Genomic DNA, 22,107 nt, shown 5'->3' on the forward strand with positions numbered 1-22,107 from the left:
AGGCACTGCTGAGTTTTCCAAATTTGCTGGCATAGTGAGTGCAGCACTTTCACAGCATCATCTTTCAGGATTTGAAATAGCTCCACTGGAATTCCATCACCTCCACTAGCTTTGTTCGTAGTGATGCTTTCTAAGGCCCACTTGACTTCACATTCCAGGATGTCTGGCTCTAGATGAGTGATCATATCGTGATTATCTGGGTCGTGAAGATCTTTTTTGTACAGTTCTTCTGTGTATTCTTGCCACCTCTTCTTAATATCTTCTGCTTCTGTTAGGTCCCTACCATTTCTGTCCTTTATCGAGCCCATCTTTGCATGAAATGTCCATTGGTATCTCTAATTTTCTTGAAGAGATCTCTAGTCTTTCCCATTCTGTTGTTTTCCTCTATTTCTTTGCATTGATTGCTAGGGAAGGCTTTCTTATCTCTCCTTGCTATTCTTTGGAACTCTGCATTCAGATGCTTATATCTTTCCTTTTCTCCTTTGCTTTTTGCTTCTTTTCTTTTCACAGCTATTTGTAAGGCCTCCCCAGACAGCCATTTTGCTTTTTTGCATTTCTTTTCCATGGGGATGGTCTTGATCCCTATCTCCTGTACAATGTCACGAACCTCATTCCATAATTCATCAGGCACTCTATCTATCAGATCTAGTCCCTTAAATCTATTTCTCACTTCCACTGTATAATCCTAAGGGATTTGATTTAGGTCATACCTGAATGGTCTAGTGGTTTTCCCTACTTTCTTCAATCTAAGTCTGAAGTTGGCAATAAGGAGTTCATGGTCTGAGCCACAGTCAGTTCTTGGTCTTGTTTTTGTTGACTGCAATGAGATTCTCCATCTTTGGCTGCAAAAAATATAATCAATCTGATTTCAGTGTTGACCATCTGGTGATGTCCATGTGTAGAGTCTTCTCTTGTGTTGTTGGAAGGGGGTGTTTGCTATGACCAGTTCATTCTCTTGGCAAAACTCTATTAATCTTTGCCCTGCTTCATTCCGTATTCCAAGGCCAAATTTGCCTGCTACTCCAGGTGTTTCTTGACTTCCTACTTTTGCATTCCAGTCCCCTATAATGAAAAGAATAACTTTTTTGGGTGTTAGTTCTAAAAGGTCTTGTAGGTCTTCATAGAACCGTTCAACTTCAGCTTCTTCAGTGTTACTGGTTGGGCCATAGACTTGAATTACTGTGATATTGAACGGTTTGCCTTGGAAACGAGCAGAGATCATTCTGTCGTTTTTGAGATTACATCCAAGTACTGCATTTCGAACTCTTTTGTTGACCATGATGGGTATTCCGTTTCTTCTGAGGGATTCCTGCCCGCAGTAGTAGATATAATGGTCATCTGAGTTAAATTCACCCATTCCAGTCCATTTTAGTTCACTGATTCCTAGAATGTCGACATTCACTCTTGCCATCTCTTGTTTGACCACTTCCAATTTGCCTTGATTCATGGACCTGACATTCCAGGTTCCTATGCAATATTGCTCTTTACAGCATCGGACCTTGCTTCTATCACCAGTCACATCCACAGCTGGGTATTGTTTTTGCTTTGGCTCCATCCCTTCATTCTTTCTGGAGTTATTTCTCCACCCATCTCCAGTAGCATATTGGGCCCCTATTGACCTGGGGAGTTCCTCTTTCAGTATCCTATCATTTTGCCTTTTCATACTGTTTATGCCATTCTCAAGGCAAGAATACTGAAGTGGTTTGCCATTCCCTTCTCCAGTGGACCGCATTCTGTCAGACCTCTCCACCATGACCTGCCCGTCTTGGGTTACCCATAGTGGAAGGTATTATGTAGTCAAGGTGATCAGTATGCAGAGGGGTCAGTCTGGCAATGCTGTATGTATCATTTGTGGTAGGAATGGTAAGAGACAGGATTTCGAATCATATGATTTCTGGATTTTAGGCCACAGTAAGGAGAAGGCGATGGCACCCCACTCCAGTACTCTTGCCTGGAAAATCCCATGGATGGAGGAGCCCGGTGGGCTGCAGTCCATGGGGTTGCTAAGAGTCGGACACGACTGAGCGACTTCCCTTTCACTTTTCACTTTCATGCATTGGAGGAGGAAATGGCAATCCACTCCAGTGTTCTTGCCTGGAGAATCCCAGGGATGGGGGAGCTGGTGGGCTGCCGTCTATGGGGTCACACAGAGTCGGACATGACTGAGGTGACTTAGCAGCAGCAGCAAGTATTTTTTATTTTATTTGAAATGAAATGTGAGGCCATAAGAAGACTGGAAATGGTGGTGATAACCTGATTTTATAATGGGTAACACTGGTGGCAATGTGGAAAATATATGATAGGTCAAGAAGAGTGGAAGAAGGCGCCCAGTCGGAAGGTCATTACAATAGTCTAGGTAAGAGAGACTGATCATCTGGACTATAGTGGCAGGGACAGAATTGTAGAGAAATATTTTTGAAGGTAGAGATGGCAAGTTTTACCGCTAGATTGGGTATGAGGTTATAAGAGAAAGCATGGAGTCAAAAATTATTCTAAGACATTTAAGCTAAGCAAACTAGATGAGTAGTGATGCTATTACTAAGATAGGGAACAGTGAGAAAATAACAGGTTTGGGGAGTGGCAGTAGAATCAAGATTTCCATTTTTAATATATTGTGTTTGAAGTATTTAGTAGTCATTTATCATAGAGATATTAATTTGACAGGATAAAGTCATGCTGCTAAGTCACTTCAGTCATGTCCGACTCTGTGCGACCGCATGGACTGCAGCCTACCAGGCTCCTCCATCCATGGGATTTTCCAAGCAAGAGTACTGGAGTGGGGTGCCATTTCCTTCATAGTTGTACATAAAACTTTAAAACTTATATATATATAAAGATGGTATTTAATACCATGGAGCTGGCTTTCTGCTGGGAATTGAATATAGATAGAGAAAAGCAGAAGAACAGGGAAGCCTGCAGTCCACAGGGTTGCAAAGAGTCAGACTCTTGCTAAGTCAGACTTAGCAACTGAATAGCAACAACCAAAGAAAAACTATGAGGTTTGAGCTCTAAGGAAAATCAACTTTAACAGATCTAGAAGAGGTGAATGGTACTTATCCCAGGTATGAAACTTTCAAGGAGGACTTACCAGAAAAGGCTTAGTAGGAGGTGTCCAACAGGAGTATCTTTGGACCTGCAGAATGTATCCAGAGAAAGGATGAGGAAGGGATAAGAGACATTTTTAGGTGAGGCAACTTCATGTACAAAAATGAAATAATGAAGTAAAATTGTACATGTTCCATGTCAAATAAGGGTAGCAATGACTTATAGAAGTAGGTAAATGTCTATATGTGAAGCACTGTGCTTTATAATGATAGATAATTTGGATTTCATCCTAATAAAATCTTTGAGAGACTTTAAGCAAGGGTATGTCACAATTTAAAAAATAATTGTTTATTTTGCTTAATTAGAAGGAAGGAAAAGGACACTTCCTTGGTGGTCCGATTGTTAGGAGTCCTCCTTGCAGTGCAGGGAATGCGAATTCAATCCCTGGTTGGGGAACTAGAGTCCCTATGCCTCGGAGCAACTAAGCTAACTCCATGCACCACAACTAAGACCTGAGTCAGCCAAATAAACAAATAAATGTTAAAAAAAAAAAAAAAAGGAAGGAAGGAAAGAAGGCGACAGGAAGGAAGTATTGAAAAAAGGATAAAGAGCAGAAAGGAAAGGAGAACAGAAGGAAAAAGCAAGGAATAAATAAATCACAGTTACTTGAAATTCATAATCAGAAGAAATGAAATATATCTCCAGCATATGTTGTATAACTCTATGCTAATAAATTTGAAGATCTATTAGAAAATGTGTGATTAATAAATGATACAAGAAAATACAGAAGATCGGCATAACTATGAAAGAAATGAAAATATTGTTAAGTATTTCTTGAAAAGAGGATGGAGTCGCATGATTTTATAAGGGAATTCATTTATGCTTTCATGAAACAGATAACGTCTGTATAATTTAAAATACTCTAGACTATAGAGAAAAAAGGAAAATATGTCAGTTAATTTTTGTGAAGTCAACTTAGCAATGATTCAAAAACTAGAGAAACCACAAAAAGCCCTGAACAATTAAAGACAAATATTATGTGAAAATCATAAATAATAAAATATCAAACAAAATCTGGAAGTGCATAGAAAATAGGGATAAATAGGTTATGAATGCAATGATGATTAGTACTAGAAAATTATATAAAATTATTCACTACTGTAATAGATCAACTGAGAAAAAAGGCATGAGTATTTAAAAAGGTATTTATTAATATATAAGACAGGTTTTATTCTCTTGGGCTCCAGAATCACTGCAGATGGTAACTGCAGCCATGAAATTAAAAGACCCTTGCTCCTTAGAAGAAAAGTTATGACAAATCTAGCCAGCATATTAAAAAGCAGAGAAATCACTTTGCCAACAAAGATCCATACAGTCAAAACTATAGTTTTTCCAGCAGTCAAGTACAGATGTGAGAGTTGGATCATAAAGAAGGCTTAGTGCCAAAGAATTGATCCTTTCCAATTATGGTGCCGAAGAATACTTTTGAGAGTCCCTTGTATTCCAGGAGATCAAACCTGTCAATCCTAAAAGAAATTAACTCTGAGTATTTGTTGGATGGACTCATGCTGAAGCTGAAGCTCCAGAACTTTGGCTGCCTGATGTGAAAAGCCAACTCATTGGAAAAGACTCTGATGCTAAGAAAGAATGAAGGGTAAAGGAGAAGGGGTGACAGAGGATGAGATGGTTAGATTGCAATGACCAACTCAGTGGACTTGAATTTGACCAAACACTGAGACATAGTGAGGGACAGAGGAACCTGGTGCACTGCAGTCCATGCGGCTGCCAGGGGTCAGACACGACTTAGCAGCTGAGCAACAATACCAGCTTATGTAAGACCACATCTCTTCCTGGTAAAGTCTCTTAGTAAACCCCTCTATCAGCAATTGACAGATTATTAGCAGAAAATTAGTAAGGCTGGGGTTTAACTGAATGGTGCTATCGATCAGCTGGATCAAATTGACATTTGTAGAATATTTCATCTAATAACAACATAATACATATTCTTCTCAAAAGTCATAAGAACGTTCACCAACACAGATTATGTTCTGGGTATCAAAACACATCTTAAAAATTTTAAAGAATAAAAATCATATGAAACTTGCTCTCAGGCCAAATGGTATTAAACTCTAGAAATAAATAATAGAAAGATAGATAGAAAATCCTCAAATATTTGGAGATGAACCTACACACTTTAGAAAAACACGAGTCCAAAAAATTTTTTTTCAAGAGAGATTAAGAAAGACTTCAAATTATATTATATGACCCCCATGAACTGTAGCCCGTTCCTCTGTCCAAGCAATTCTCCAGGCAGCTAAACTGGAGTGGGTAGCCATTCCCTTCTCCAGGGGATCTTCCCAACCCAGCAATCGAAACCCAGGTCTCCTACATTGCAGGTGGACTCTTTACCATCTGAGCCACCAAGGAAGCCTAAAATAAAGTGTAACTTATTAAAATTTGTGGCATCAGTGAAAGCCACTGCTGATAGAGAAATTTACAGCATTAATCACATAAATCAGAAAATAAGAAATTTCAAAGTCAATAATCTAAGATTCTGCTTTAGAAAACTAGGGAAGGAAGAACTAATTAAATCTGAAATAGCCAGAAGAAAAGAAAGTTAGAATAGAAATCATTGAAAACAGAAAGGCAGGGGGAAGGAGGGTTCGGGATGGGGAATGCGTGTGTGCCTGTGGCCGATTCATTTTAATGTAGGGCAAAACCAATACAATATTGTAAGTTAAATAAAAAAAAAAAAAGAAAACAGAAAGGCAAAGGAGAAAACCAATGAAATCAAATACAGATTTTTAGAAGCATCAATAAAATTGATAAACTTTGAGTTAGGCTGACCAATAATAAAAGAGAGAAGACACAAGTTATTAATATCATAAATAAAAAAGGGGCCATCACTAGTGATTCAGTGGATTAAAAGATTAACAAGGGCATATTATGAACAACTCTGTACCCACAAATTGATAGTCTACATAAATTGAACAAATTATTTCAAAGACACAATTTACCAAAACTCAAAAAATGATACTCTAAGTACCCTTATATCTATTGAAGAAATTGAATCAATAATTAATAGCTTTTCAAAATAGAATTAATATGTTACCAATATCCAGACTATCCAAAGTGACCTGCAAATTCAATGCAATCCTTATCAAAATGATTATTTTTAATAGTATGATATTTTTATAGAAACTTAAAAATCAATATTAAAATCTGTATGAAAGTTCAACAAACTCTGGAAATTCAAAACAATCATGAGGAAGAACAAAGCTGGAAGAATCACACTTCATGATTTCAAATTATATTATAAAGCTATTGTAATCTAAACAATACGGTATTGGTATAAAAGCAAACATATTTATCAATGAAACGGATGGGATCGCCAATACATATATCACTTGTATATATCTCCAATACATATATGGGATCTCCCATACATATATGGTCAGGTGATTTATGACAAAAGGGCCAAGAAATACAATGAGGAAAGGATAGTGTCTTCAATAAGTGGTTTTGGTAAAACTGGATAGCCATATGCAGAAAGAATGAAACTGGATCTCTATCTTATATCATAGGCACAGATTGACACAAAATGGATTATAAACTTGAATGTAAGACTGAATCCATAACACTCCTAGAAGAAAACTTAATGTGTAACTTCTTTGACATTGATCTAGGAAGTGATTTTTTGGAATTTACAACAAAAGGAAAGGCAATAAAATACAAAATAAACAAGTGGGACTTCTGTGTGAAGTTATTTACAAAACAGGAACTAGAGCCACAGACATTGAAAATAAATTTATGATACCAAAGGGGAAAGGGGATGGGGGAGCTATAAATTAGGAGTTTGGGACTAGTAGATACAAACTGCAATATATAAAATAAATAAATAACAAGGTCTTACTGCATAGCACAGGAAACTGTATTCAGTATCTTGTAATAAAACATGTGGAAAGGAATATATATATGTGTGAGTTTGTGTAAACACACACACACACACACATACTTGGCTGAATCACTTTACATAAGAAACTAATATAACACTGTAAATCAACTTTCTTTTTATTAAGGAAAAAAGCGTAGATGACAAATGCTGCAAAGGATTTGGAGAAAAGGGAACCCTTATATACTGTTGGTGGGAATGTAAGCTGATACAGCCACTGTGGAAAACAATATGGAAGTTTCTCAAAAAATTAAAAACAGAGTTACTGTATGATCCAGCAAGTCTACTTCTTGGTATCTTTTCAAAGGAATCAAAATCATTATCTTGAAGAGTTATGTATACTCTCAAGTTCATTATTACATTAATTAAAATAGTGAAGATTGGAAACAACCTAAGTGTCTAATGGATGAATGGCTAAATTACACACACACACACACACGTGCACACACACCATACATACAATGGAATATTATTGAGCTATAAAATAGAAGGAAGGAAGTACTGCAAAAACATGGATGAACCTGGAAGGTATTATGCTAAGTGAAATAAATCAGATAAGGAAGGACAAAAACTTCATGGTGTCATTTATATGTAGAATCTGAAAAGAAGTTGAACTCATAGAAATAGAGAATAGAAAAATTATTGCCAGGACTGTTGGGTGACAGAAGTAGAGGCTGATAAAAGAATATAAACTTTCAATTGTAAGATGAATAGTTTGAGCACCTAGTGTATAACAATGTGACTGTAGTTGATTGCACTGTATTATACTAATGGTGATTACTAAGAGAATAGGGACTTCCCAGATGGTGCTGCTGCTGCTGCTGCTAAGTCGTTTCAGTCGTGTCCGACTCTGTGCGACCCCATAGACGGCAGCCCACCAGGCCCGCAGTCCCTGGGGTTCTCTAGGCAAGAACACTGGAGTTGGTTGCCATTTCCTCCTCCAATGCATGAAAGTGAAAAGTGAAAGTGAAGTCGCTCAGTCGTGTCCGACTCTTCGCAACTGCATGGACTGCAGCCTACCAGGTTCCTCCATCCATGGGATTTTCCAGGCAAGAGTACTGGTGTGGGGTGCCATTGCCTTCTCTGCCAGATGGTGCTAGTGGTAAAGAACTCGCCTGCCAATGCAAGAGTCATGAGTCAAGAGTTAGATCCTTGGGTGGGGAATATTCCCTAGAGGAGGGCATGGCAACCCACCTCAGTATTCTTTGCCTGGAGAATCCCATGGACAGAGGAGCCTGGCGGGCTATGGTCCATAGGGTCACAAAGAGTCAGACATGACTGAAGTGACTTAGCGTGTACACATGCTATGAGAGTAGAACTAAAATGTTCTTACACAAAAAAAGTAAATATGTGAGGTGATGATGTGTGTTAATTAACTTGATGTGGGGAATCTTTTTGCAGTGTGTCCGTATATTTAATCATTATGTAGTGCATTTTAAATATCTTGTAGCCTCTCAATTATATTCAAATTAAGCCAAAAAAACTCTATCTAATATTTAAGGGTGAAATTTCACCCCTTCTCTATAATATTTTCTAGGACGCATAAGCAGAGGAAGTACTACCTAACTCATTGTAGGCATGCATGTATGCTCAGTTGCTCAGTCATGTCCCACTTTTTATGACTGTAGCCTGCCAAGCTCCTCTGTCCATGGGATTATTCTGGTAAGAATACTGGAGTAGGTTGCTGTTTCCTTCTCCAGGAGATCTTTCCGACCCAGGGATCAGACCCACATCTCCTGTAGCTCCTGCATTGGTAGGTGGATTCTTTCCCACTGAGGCGCCTGGGGAACCCTAACTCGTTGTATGAGTTCAGTATTATCCTAATACCAACCAGACATTGTATGAGAGGAAAACTACAGAACAGTAGTTCTCATGAACATTGATGTAAAATCCTCAACAAAATATTATTAAATTGAGTCCAATAATGTATCAGAATTATACATGACAGCCAAGTGGGATTTATTCTAGTTCTTCAAGGCTTATTCAGCATCAGAAATCAAGTAATGTATTCATCACATCAATGGGCTGCATACAGAACAATTAGATTAATAGAATCATATCAATAAATGTAGAAAATGTGTTGACAGAATCCAACAGCTATTCATGATAAAACATCTCAGCTAACTTTAATAGGGGCAGGGGGGGAAATTTCCTCAACTTGACAGAGTACATCTGCATGAGTCCTATAAATAACTTCATACCTGCTGATGAGAAACTAGAAACTTTCCTGTTAAAATCATGGAAAAAGAAGGCAGGGTTGTTCTTTCATGCCACTCTTCTTAAATGCTCAGTAAACCTTGATATCAAAGATTTACAAATTGGGATGTTTCTGTTTAGTCACTGAGTCTGTCCAACTCTGTGACCCCATGGACTGTCACCCACCAGGCTCCTCTGTCCATGGATTTCCCAGGCAAGAATACTGGAATGGGTTGCCATTTCCTCCTCAGGGGATCTTCCCAAACCAGGGGTCAAACCTGCGTCTCTTGCACTGGCAGGCAGGTTGTTTACTACTGAGCCACAAGGGAAGCCCCTTAAAGATTGGGAAGATAGAAATAAAGCTGATCTCAGTTACAAATGACATGATTGACAATGTAGAAACTATAAAAGGATTAACAATAACAAAAAGACTACTGGAAGTAATGAAAGGTTCAGATTATAAAAGTGATATACAAAAGTCATTTGGTCTTTGTATCAGTAATGAATAACGCATTTGTAATTGAAAATGCAATACTATTTAGATTAGCATTGAAGTAGGATAGAAATATGCATAAATCTAACAAAAAAAAAAACAGTATCTATATGAGGAAATCTTTAAAACTCTGATACAAAGTAGTCAAAAAAGTAAGATCTAAATAATGGAGATATTTGATTTATAAGTATTCATGGATAAATAGATTTAGTATTTTATGAATATATCAGTTGTTTTCAACTTAATATAAAGATTCAGTCCCAGTCAAAATTCCAGCAAATATCATTTTGTGGATATTGGCAAATTGTTTCTGAATTTTATATGGAAATGCAAAACACCCAGTACAGCCAACACAGTATTGACAAAGAAGAACAGTGTTCGAGAACTGACACTCCTTGACTTCAAGATTTACTCTAAAGCTACAGTGACAAGACAATGTGATAATGGTAAAAAATAAATAAATAATTCAATCAAAGGAACAGAATAGGTAGCCCAGAAATAGACTCACACAGATATAATCAATTGTTGACATGGAATAAACTCAGTTTAATGGGAAAATGAAAAGCTTTTCCATAAATGGTTTGAAACAACTTGTCATCCACATGCAAAAGAAAAAGAAAGAAATCTAAACACAGATGTTACACTTCAAAATTGAGTTAAAATTTTGAGGATTTTTCTCCTGAAATTTTTAAAAAATTTAATTGCAGGATGATTTCTTTATAAAATGTATTGTTTTCTGCTGTACAGCAATGTGAATCAGCTCTAAGTATACATCTATATCACCTTTCTCTTGAAAAAAAAATTTCAGTTTGAATTAAACTCAAGAAAATTTGAGTTAATTGACTTAAAGATTAACACAAAAGGGATCACAGACTTACAGGTAAAACACAACACAATAAAACTCCTAGAATATAATATAAAGGGAAATGTTGCTGACCTTGACTATGAAACTTTTAAGGTTCAGTTCAGTTCAGTCGCTCAGTCATGTCCAACTCTTTGTGACCCCATGAATCGCAGCACGCCAGGCCTCCCTGTCCATCACCAACTCCCGGAGTTCACTCAGACTCACGTCCATCGATGAGTTGGTGATGCCATCCAGCCATCTCATCCTCTGTTGTCCCCTTCTCCTCCTGCCCCCAGTCCCTCCCAGCATCAGGGTCTTTTCCAATTGCATGAAGTGGCCAAAGTATTGGAGTTTCAGCTTCAGCATCAGTCCTTCCAGTGAACACCCAGGACTGATCTCCTTTAGGATGGACTGGTTGGATCTCCTTGCAGTTCAAGGGACTCTCAAGAGTCTTCTCCAACACAACAGTTCAAAAGCATCAATTCTTTGGTGCTCTGCTTTCTTCACAGTCCAACTCTCACATCCATACATGACCACTGGAAAAACCATAGCCTTGACTAGACAGACCTTTGTTGGCAAAGTAATGTCTCTGCTTTTGAATATGCCATCTAGGTTGGTCATAACTTTCCTTCCAAGGAGTAATTGTCTTTTAATTTCATGGCTGCAATCACCATCTGCAGTGATTTTGGAGCCCCCAAAAAATAAAGTCTGAGACTGTTTCCCCATCTATTTCCCATGAAGTGATGGGACCAGATGCCATGATCTTAGTTTTCTGAATGTTGAGCTTTAAGCCAACTTTTCATTCTCCACTGAAACTTTTAAGGTGCAACAACCAAAACATGATCCATCAAAGAGAATACTAAGGTGGACTTCATTAAAATGAAAAACTTCTGCTGTAGAAAAGATACTCTTAAGAAAATGAAAAGACAATCATAAAATATTTGTAAAAGGCTTATCTAATAAAGGACTTATATCTAAAATATAAAAAAACTGGTAAAACTCAACAGTAACAAAATTTAAAACTGGGTTTAATATGGGTTCACTCTAAAAATGGGCAAAAGATCTGAACAGATATCACACCAACGCATGGAAAGGGTATTATAAATTAAAACAACAGTTAGATACCATTGTGTAGTTCTTAAAATGACTAAAACCCAAAATAGTAACAACAATTTCTGGAGCAATAGCAACTTTCTCATTCATTGCTGGTGGTAATGCAAAGTTCAGTTCAGTTGCTCAGCCGTGTCTGACTCTTTGCAGCCCCATGTACTGCAGCACGCCAGGCTTCCCTGTCCATCACCAACTCCCAGAGCTTGCTCAGACTCATGTCCATTGAGTTGGTGATGCCATCCAGCCATCTTATCCTCTGGTAATGCAAAATGGTAATGTTATTTGGAAGACAGTTTGTCAGTTTCTTACAAGGCTAAACAGAAATAGTCTTCCTATGCAATTGATCAATCATGTTCCTTGGTAAGGGGTGAATTGAAGTCTTAATCCACACAAAAACTTACACATGAGTGGCCACAGCAGCATTGCTAATAATTGCCTGCATTTGAAGACTACCAAGATGTCCTTCAGTAGGTGAATGAGTAGAAAAACTGTGATGCATCCTGACAATGGAATATTATTCAGTGATGAAAAGGAGTGAACTATCAAGCCACAGAAGACCTGGAGGAAAATTAACTGCACATTGCTAAGTGAATTAAGGCAATTTGAAAAGCTACATACATGATTATTAGTATAAGACACTCAAGAAAGTTAAAATTTTGGAGAAAGTAAAATGATCAGTTATTTCCAAGATTTGGGGGATAAGCAAGGTAGGGATAGTTAGAGCAGAGTGGATTTTTAGGGCAAGAAAACTCTTCCATATGATTCTGACTATAATGGTGAATACATGGCATTACCGATTTGTAAGTACCCATGGAACTGTACAACATGAATAATAAAATCTGGTGCAAACTATAGACTTTATTTAATAATAAAATATTGTTATTGGTTCATCTGTCGTAACAAATGTTCCACACTCACTCATGGGTTTTTTAATTGGGGAAACAGTAGGAGGGAGACAGGGATGCAGCATCTGCGAATGCTCTGTGCTTTCTGCTCAAATTTTCTTCAAGCCAGATTTTCTAGAAAATAATGCTTATTAAAAGAAAATTTAGTAAAATGGAAATTCAAGGACAACATTAGATTATCATACAAGCAAGTAAATAAGCAAGTAATCAGAGAAATGTTCTTGAAACTGTTCATATAAATAGTCAGTGCCTATATTAGAGTATGTAAATACCTTGCAAAATTATGCAGGTATTAAAAAGGTGAAAATGGAGAAGAGGTTATGAGTTAGCATAAAATTTGGAGGTTAGAATTTATAGGACATAGTGACTGACTATGGAGGAATCAATGGAATCTAATATGTTGCTTAGATCTCTGCCTTGAACTGAAATGAACAGATGAAGAGTGGTTCAGTTTAGTCACTCAGTCGTGTCCGACTCTTTGCGACCCCATGAACCGCAGCACGCCAGGCCTCCCTGTCCATCACCAACTCCCGGAGTCACCCAAACCCATGTCCATCGAGTAGGTGATACCATCCAACCATCTCATCCTCTGTTGTCCCCTTCTCCTCCTGCCCTCTATCTTTCTCAGTATCAGGGTCTTTTCCAATGAGTTAGCTCTTCGCATCATGTGGCCAAAGTACTGGAGTTTCAGCTTCAACATCAGTCCTACCAATGAACACTCAGGACTTATCTCCTTTAAGATGGACTGATTGGATCTCCTTGCAGTCGGATTATAATTATTCTAGTCCTGGACTTGGAATAATATTTAAAGTTTCTGTGAACCGTAATGCAGGAAACAATCAGTTATATGTGTCTTTAACAAGAATGGGCTTGGACAGAGATAGTGAGTGAAAGGCATAGGAGGTGATGAAATCACTCAGCAAAAGTGAGAGGATTAGAGGCCAGAAAAGTAAAAGAAAAACTATGTCCTGAAAGCCAAAAAGGAACAGGGTTATAGCAGAGAATGTTTAACAGAGGATGGTCAAGTAAGATCAGCCTGAAAAATGAATATTAGATATGGTAGCCTGGCGAATTACCCTGGACCAATCCATGTTGATGGATTGTTAGCGTTTCAGTTTAGACTGCTTTGCCCTAAATATGTTTTTCTTGGAGCCTTAGTCCCATGACACTTCTTAGCACCTTTTATATGCCACTGTACATCACAACTCTTTTAAATAGGGTTTCTCAAACTTGCTTGATTTAGGAACATTTTTTGTTATTGTTTAAGTACTTTTCAGGACTATTGTTAATTAGCCTGAAATTAAGTACTTTTCAGGACTATTGTTAATTAGCCTGAAATTGTTAATTTTTGTAAATATGTGCCCATTTTTGGAGAAACTTCATTATAAAGAATCTAGAAAGCTGGGATGGTAACTAGTGGAAACAAAGAGCATTAAATTTGGAACTTCAGGAAACCTACAATAAGGAAAGTGAAGAGACTAGCAATTTTAAGAGAGGTTGGTATTGTCAGGAGAGAGATTCTTGGAATCCCAGAAGAGAACAGGATCCTGAGAATGAGTATGGTTTTGATAGTTTGTTTGATAGATAGTTGAGTATAGTTTGATGGATAAGAAAGTAAAAAGGATGCAGATCGCTGAGAGTAGTGAAGGCAGTTTCTTATTTGGTAAATCTAAATAATAGCTTGTTTTGCAGACATAAAATAGAAAAGATTCTACTGAGCTTTTGGAAAAAAGAAAAATTAATGGAGACTGTAATATTACTTGATATTCTCAGTTATGTTACTTAGTTTGAGATGTTTCCAAGCAGAAATTTCTGCTTTGTTTGTAATGCAATTCTGAATGATTATTAAAATTTCATATATCACAGGATGCCAGACATGCAGCTGAAGAAGAGATTTATACCAACTTAAACCAGAAGATTGACCAGTTTCTACAGCTGGCTGACTATGACTGGATGACAGGAGATTTGGGCAGCAAAGCTAGTGACTATCTAGTGGACCTCATTGCCTTTCTACGCAGCACCTTTGCTGTATTCACGCACCTTCCTGTAAGTGACAATTGCTTGTATTTTCTCTGTCATATAGAAAAAGGATTTCTTAAAATCTAGGTTGGTGAAAGATGTTTCTGCTGTAACTAGCCAGGAAGCAATGGGTATAAAATCTCACATTATAATTATCCCTTAACAATATTTACAGACTTCTTCCATCTTATTCTAAGACTTCTTTTTTTCATTGACATTTGCATTTTGTTTATTCTGGAAATGATTCCTAATATTATGTCTGCTTATATATCCCTACTAACTTCAAGGTAATTAGTACAACACATGATGGATGCCTTGGTGGAAGTAAAATAGAAAATTAGGAGTTAGAATTTTCTATATGTATCTTTTAATTCTATAATGTTGATTTAATTTTTTTTTTAATATCCTCAAATTCTCTGGTAAAATTCTCCAAGATTTTTCTATTTGTCTATCTTTTCTCTATTTTCTTAAGCATATGTATCACAGTCTTTTAAAAATTAAAGTATAATTTATTTGCAGTATTATATTAGGAACTTCCTTGGTGGTCCAGAGATTAAGATTCCTTGCTCCCAATACAGGGGGCACGAGTTTGACCCCTCACTGGGGAACTAAAGATCCCACATTTCTCACAGCATAGCCAGAAGAAAAGTTACATTATATTGGTTTCAAGTTTACAGCATAGTGTTTCAGTGTTTTTACAGACTGTAAGATAATGGCTATAATTCCATGTGCTGTATGTATATCCTTGTTGCTTATCTGTTTGATACACAGTAGTTTGTGTCTCTTAACCCCTTTCTCCTGTCTTGCCCCTCCCTCTTTCCCTCTGGTTTATTGATTCCCTATTGTTTATTGATCTCTGTTTTATTCATTTTCTCTCTAATCTTTATTATTTCCTTCCTTCTGATGACTGGACTTTGTTCATCTTTTTCTAATTTTTAAAACAGTGGTGGATTAGGTACTTTGTTTGAGGTTTTACTTATTTCTTGAGAAAGGCCTGCACTGCTGTACACTTCCCTGTTAAATACTGCCTTCTTCATGCCATAGATTTTTGGAGTTTTGTGTTTCCATTTTCCTTTATCAGAACTGGTTTTCTGATTTCCTCTTTGATTTCTTATTCAATTAGTTGGTTTTTTAGTAGGATGTAGTTTAGTCTTCACATTTGTGCTTTTCCCATTTTTCTTCCTGTAATTGATTTCTAACTTTATACAGTTATAATGGGGGAAGATGCCTGATATAATATCTATCTCCTTAAATTTGTTCTGACTTATTTTGTGGCCTAGCATGTGATCTGACCTGGGGAATGGTTCGTCTATACTTGAAAGGAATGTATATTGTGGTACTTTTGGATGAAATGTCCTGTCAATAGCTTTTAACTGTTCAAGTGTGTTAGTTAAGACCACTGTTACATGATAAATTTTCTGTCTAGATGGTGTGTTCACTGATGTAAGTGAGGTGGTGTTGTTGCAGCCCTATGGGCTATAGTCTGCCAGGCTCCTCTGTCCATGAGATTTCCCAGGCAAGAATACTAGCATGGGTTGCCATTTCCTTCTCCAGAGGATCTTCCAGACCCAGGGATCAAACTCATGTCTCCTGCATTTGCAGGCAGATTCTTTGCCACTGAGCCACAAGGGAAGCCCAAGTGAGATGTGAAGTCCTCTTTTGTTATGGTATTATTGTCAATTTCTCCCTTCGTGTCTGTAAATATTTAGGTACCCTTGGGGTGTGCATATTAATGCATATAATATCCTTGTCTTGTATCGATCCCCTTATCATGGAATAATACCCTTCTTGGTGTTTTGTTATAGCCTTTGTTTTAAAGTCTATTTCATCTGAAGCAAGTATTGTTACCTTGGGTTTCTTATTGTTTCTCTTTGCATGAAATACCATTTTCATTTCCTCACATTCTTCCTATATGTGTATTTTATTTTGAAGTGAATCTCTTAAGCAGCATGTAGAAGGGTCTTTTCTTTTCATTTAATCTGTCACCCTATATCTTTTAATTGGAGCATTTGTCCACTGATATTTAAAGCAATTATTGGTAGGTATATAATTACTGCCATCTTGTCGCTTGTTTTCTGATTGTTCTTATAGTTCTCTGTTCATTTTTCCTTCCCTTTGTATCTTCCCTTGTGGTTTTGCTGACTTTTCTTTAGTAGTATATACCAGAGAACTCTCAGACTGTTTTGAATTTTTACAATTTGCTCTTTTTTTTTTTTTTTTAACTATTCAGATTGGGCAATTTCCTCTATTTTACCAGATCACTTACATGTTCCTCTGTATCAATTAGTTTGCTTTTCATTTTTCCTAGTGTGTTTTTAATTTCAACTATTGAATTCCTCATTTATTATTGGGTCTTTTTAAATAGTTTCTAGTTTTTTTATTAAAATTATCACTTTGTAGATATAGTCTTTCCCCTAATTCAATTAACGTTTTTTATAACCAGTGGTTTGAATTCTTTATCAGATGAATTATTTATGTTTTATTATTTTTTCAGGTGTGTTTTCTTGTTCTTTCAATTGATAATGGTTCTTCTGCCATTACATTTTGCTTAACTTATCTGTTTCTATGAGTTTAGGTGAAACAGTTACCTGTTGTGATCTTGAAGGGGTGTTCTATGTGGCAACAACCCGATGCGTGCCCTGTGCCTTTGGTGTGAGAGCTGCATTTGATGGGAAACAAGTCACAGTGATAGCTTTCCTCAGGTTGTGCTGATAGCATCAGCTTGGTAGAGAGTGGGGCTCCAGAGGGAGGAGCCAGGGTCTGTTCCGGGTGTGAAATGGGACTTGCCCTCTGCTCAGTGGGCATCAACACTCTATGGGGGTGGGGTGTGATTCCAAATTCCTGGAACAGAAGTCCTGAGCACCTGGCCTGGGCCAGCTCTGTCCCTTTAACTATGTGTTGCCCATTTTTTCCACACTGGGAGCCTTACCTGAGTGGTGGGAACTGCTGAAGTAAGTTGGGTCCTTGGGGGCTCTTGGCTTGTGTTGATTAGAGGCAGAGGCTTAAGCCCCTCTTATGTGCTGCCTGTATGGGATCCCACATTTGTTTCCCTTACTCTGCTCTGACTCAGCCACAGGTCCAAGTCCTCGTTGTCTCTCACAGCTGATCACTGCCCTCTGTCCCAGCTCCCCCTCTCTTGTCGGGAACCACATTATAGTGTTGTTGCCTATGTTGATTCTCAGTGTGTGTCAGGAGGTGAGCTATGCTTGAGTGCTACCATGAGAGATCTGGGTTGCTTGTGATGTTCTGCTTGAGTAAGCATCAACAATGACCCCATCCCCCCACCCCTCAGGCTCCCCCAAAAGACCAGATTGCTTCTGCCTCCCAAGATCGAGTTTTCTCCCTGGTCATGACCACCCCAGATTTAATACCCTGCTGAGATGTGAATAGCCATGGTGCACTGGCTCAGCTTGGGCTGAGTCACACACTGAGGTGGTTGTGGGAAACCTGGCAGCCTCTGGAGTATACCTCTTTCCACCCTGTCTTGGGGTATGAATGTGCTCCTCATGAGTGGAGTGCAGACTTCCCACTGCCCTCCTAGTAGTGCCAGTGGCCCTCAAACCAGCCAAGAAAGCTTATCTCTCCTGCATAGGACCCCAGACTTGGGCATCTAATTTATGGCTCTCACTGCTCACTCCCCTGGGCAGGTGTCCACCTGTGTATTCCCCCTTTTACTCTGAGTCACCTCCCAGGAACACATCCTTCCTGATTACTTGTGTATTTTTCTTCCAACCTTTTTCATGCTAGATGTCTTCTGTCAGTTTCCAGTTTGTTTTCAGTGAGAATTTTTAGACTTGTAGATGTCTTTTTGGTATGTTCATGGGGGGATATGAGCTCCATGTCCTCTTAATCCACTATCTTGATCCTGTTCCTCTGCAGTTGTTTTAAACATGTTTATTAATGCATACATATAATTCACCTACATATTGGTTAGATTTGTTTCTGAGTTTTATTGTTGATATTGCTGTTCTCAGTCATATGGTCCTATCTCGTCCTATCACTTTTTGGTATATGGTAGACATTGTTTTTAAAATATGTTTTAATAGGTGTTCCAGATAATATCTTCTGCCACCAGAATTGTTTCATCCTTTCCCATACTAAGTAGTTAAAATGAGTGGGTGGTTTGTGGTTTGAACCTCATCACCTTAATCCAATTATGAACTGGTCTGGATTGAGCTTGGGTTGCAGTTGTATTGTACCTTTGGTTTACATTTGTTGCTAGGATGTGGTTCTTCAGAGCTTTTAATGAGAGCCTGGCACATTATTGTCTCTTCAGTACCAAGAGGACTGTGGAAATTTCCACTTTTCATATAAACTTAGCTCTTCAGCTTCCTGCTTTTTATAGTCTTAAAATTTGGCTAATATCTTGAGTAGGTGTCTTACTCAGATCAGCAATTGCTAACAGTAAAAACTGTGATTGGAGACTGTCGATATCAATTCATTAATCCCTCAAGAGCTTTCAAGTTGCCACCTGTGATTCTTATGAACACTCCCACTAGTGAGTTGTTTTTTCTGAAACATTGTGAAACTGCAGGAAAGCTTACTTTGCTTTTGAAAGGTTTTGGCTTAGACTGTTATTTTCCTCGGCTGTATAGCTTTAGAATTCAGAAAATGTCTTGAGAAAACTGGCCCTGAGATCTCTAATTTTGGCACTTCAGCCCCATGGAAGCAACAAAAATTCAGTGATTCTTTTTTTTTTCCTCCAGGGCAGTTGCTTTCTGCCTGGACCTAACCCAGATTTTCAGTCTGTTACTACTCCTAGGTTTGTCAAATGCCTCCAGGGACAACTTGAGATCCTCAGCTCACCTTTAACAGGTCTGCCCTCTTTGCAATTTTATTCCCTTACGTTTTCATTACTTCCTTGCCTTCTGGTTTTCTCTAAATTTTTAAATTACCTTTCCTAATTTTTGGTGGAAGCACTACCTATAAAAAACTAGGCCATTTTATCTATTTTATCTTGATACCAAAGTCAGAGAAAGTAGCCCAAAAGACAAAACTATAAATTAATCTCACAATTATAAATAAAAAAATTTAGCAAATCTATTCCAGAATGTTTCAAGAAAATAATTTAGCATTAGTATGTAGGATTTACTCTAGAAATGCAGAGATAGTTTGATATTTAAAAATCTAATAATATAATTTATTATAATACTAGGTGAAGGAGATAAAGTATATGATCATCTTTATGTAATTCTAAAAAGATATTATACAACATCCAGCCTGCTTTTCAAATTTTTTAAAAAAGTTTTAAATACAAGAAATATTATATTTCAGTAGCATGATAAAGAGCATCTATATGAAGTTTAGCAGCAACCAAAGATTTAACAGTGGAACACTAGGAATATTTATTTGCATCAACATCAGAAGAATGGTGAAGACATCTCACCATTACTTTAGATGCTCTATAAAATAGGGTAAAAGAGAAGTAAATTTCAAATATTACAATGAGCCATGTATCTTATCATTATCCTTATGTTAGTATTGTGTGGTTGAAAACTCTAGAAAATCAACTGAAAAATAATTAGGACCAATAAAACTTTTGGTTACAGAGTACACTTAGAAAACAGGTCATCTTCTCTTACCTTTGCAATACCTTCATGGAAAATATTGTCCTAAAAGTATCCTATTTGCCATTGATGCATATTATATAAGGTCTTTGTGAGTATATTTTAATAAGTCATGTATAGCATCAGTGTGGAAAACATGTCACAAAATAATTTAAAAGATACTCTATTATGATCAGATATGTGCAGGGTTCTAGGATGAGAAAATAAGGATTGTGGCATCTGGTTTCATCACTTCATGGCAAATAGATGGGGAAGCAATGGAAACAGTGAGAGACTTTATTTTCTTGGGCTCCAAAATCACTGCAGACAGTGACTGACCCAGAGGGAGGGTATGGGGAGGGAGGAGGGAGGAGGATTCAGGATGGGGAACACAGGTATACCTGTGGTGGATTCATTTCGATATTTGGCAAAACTAATACAATATTGTAAAGTTTTAAAATAAAATACAATTAAAAAAACAAAAAAGACACTTACTCCATGGAAGAAAAGCTATGATGAACCTAGACAGCGTATTAAAAAGCAGAGACATCATTTTGCCGACAAAAGGTCCATATAGTCAAAGCTATGGTTTTTCCAGTAGTCATGTGTGGATGTGAGAGTTGGACCGTAAAGAAGGCTGAGTGCTGAAGAAGTGATGCTTTCAAACTGTGGTGTTGGAAAAGACTTCTGAGAGTCCCTTGGACTGCGAGGAAATCAAACCTGTCAATCCTAAAGGAAATTAATGCTGAATATTCATTGGAAGGACTGATGCTGAAGCTGAAGCTCCAGTACTTTGGCCACCTATGTGAAGAGCCAACTCGTTGAAAAGACCTTGATGCTGGGAAAGATTGAAGGCAGGAGGAGAAGGAGACTACAGAGGACGAGATGGCTGCATGGCATCCCTGACTCAATGGACATGAGTTTAAGCAAACTCTTGCATATGGTGAAGGACAGGGAAACATGGCACGCTGCAGTCTATGGGGTCGCAAAGAGTGGACACGACTGAGTGACAGAACAACAAGGATGAGAATAGTAGTTTTTCCAAAATTAATCTAACTGCAGTGAATCCGAAGTAAATTTGATGGTGGTGGGTTATCTTAATAAAATAATTCTACAGTTCATTCAGAGACAAAAATGGATACTTGGCAAAAAAAATATGGAAAAGAAAATTAATGAGTGTAGTACCTTCGAATATAGAAATGTTATTATTAATGAAAATAATTAATATCCCTTCTACACAGGACTGGACTGATAGAATAAAGGGATAGTTAAAGAAAATATCTATAAATATTTCAAAGAATATATGGGCTTCCCTGGAGGCTCAGACAGTAAAGCGTCTGCCTGCAATGTGGGAGACCCGGGTCCGATTCCTGGATCAGGAAGATCCCCTGGAGAAGGAAATGGCCATCCACTCTAGCACTTTTGCCTGGAGAATCCCATGGATGGAGGAGCCTGATAGGCTACAGTCCATGGGGTCGCAAAGAGTCGGACATGACTGAGCGACTTCACTTTCTTACTATGTGATAAAAATGGCATTTAGCAATTGCTGTTACCAATGCTGTCTGCTTGTTGGGTAAAAAGAATATTAAGTCTATACCTCATATATCAAAATGAATTCTAGATCAAATGCATGTTCATATTTTTAAAAAGAAAGAAACTATGGGAAAACCAATAAAAATATTAGCAAATATATCTATAATCTGAAAGTGACTTACTCTCATAAGGATGACACCAAAGACTGAAATCATTAAGGAAAAGGTTAATAATTTGACTACAGAAAATTATTTATAATGTTCCTAAAAGGTATTAGTTAGAAAATAGAATGTAAGATTATCAGTAAAAACATTTATAGTAAATATTCCCAAAGGTTAATATCTATAATGTATAACAATATAACACATTCTTTCAATTTTAATCAGAGGAAGATACAACTTGAAGAAAAATTTGCAAAAGTTGTATTAAGGCAATCAGAAGAGGAGAAAAATCAAAGACTAATA

At 37.5% G+C, this 22,107-nt stretch overlaps 1 protein-coding gene across 3 annotated transcripts in view; it reads left to right on the plus strand.

Annotated features, from left to right (window-relative positions):
- Positions 1-22,107, plus strand: part of EXOC6B (exocyst complex component 6B) — a 734,244-nt gene that overhangs the window by 459,481 nt on the left and 252,656 nt on the right. For all 3 annotated transcript variants that reach the window (XM_010829771.1, XM_010829772.1, XM_010829773.1), the window contains one exon: positions 14,412-14,591. In XM_010829771.1, the coding sequence (XP_010828073.1) occupies positions 14,412-14,591 (180 nt within the window). The remainder of the gene's footprint in view (positions 1-14,411; positions 14,592-22,107) is intronic.

Source organism: Bison bison, unplaced genomic scaffold (assembly GCF_000754665.1).
Source record: "Bison bison bison isolate TAMUID 2011002044 unplaced genomic scaffold, Bison_UMD1.0 scf7180017864508, whole genome shotgun sequence".
NCBI lineage: Eukaryota > Metazoa > Chordata > Mammalia > Artiodactyla > Bovidae > Bison > Bison bison.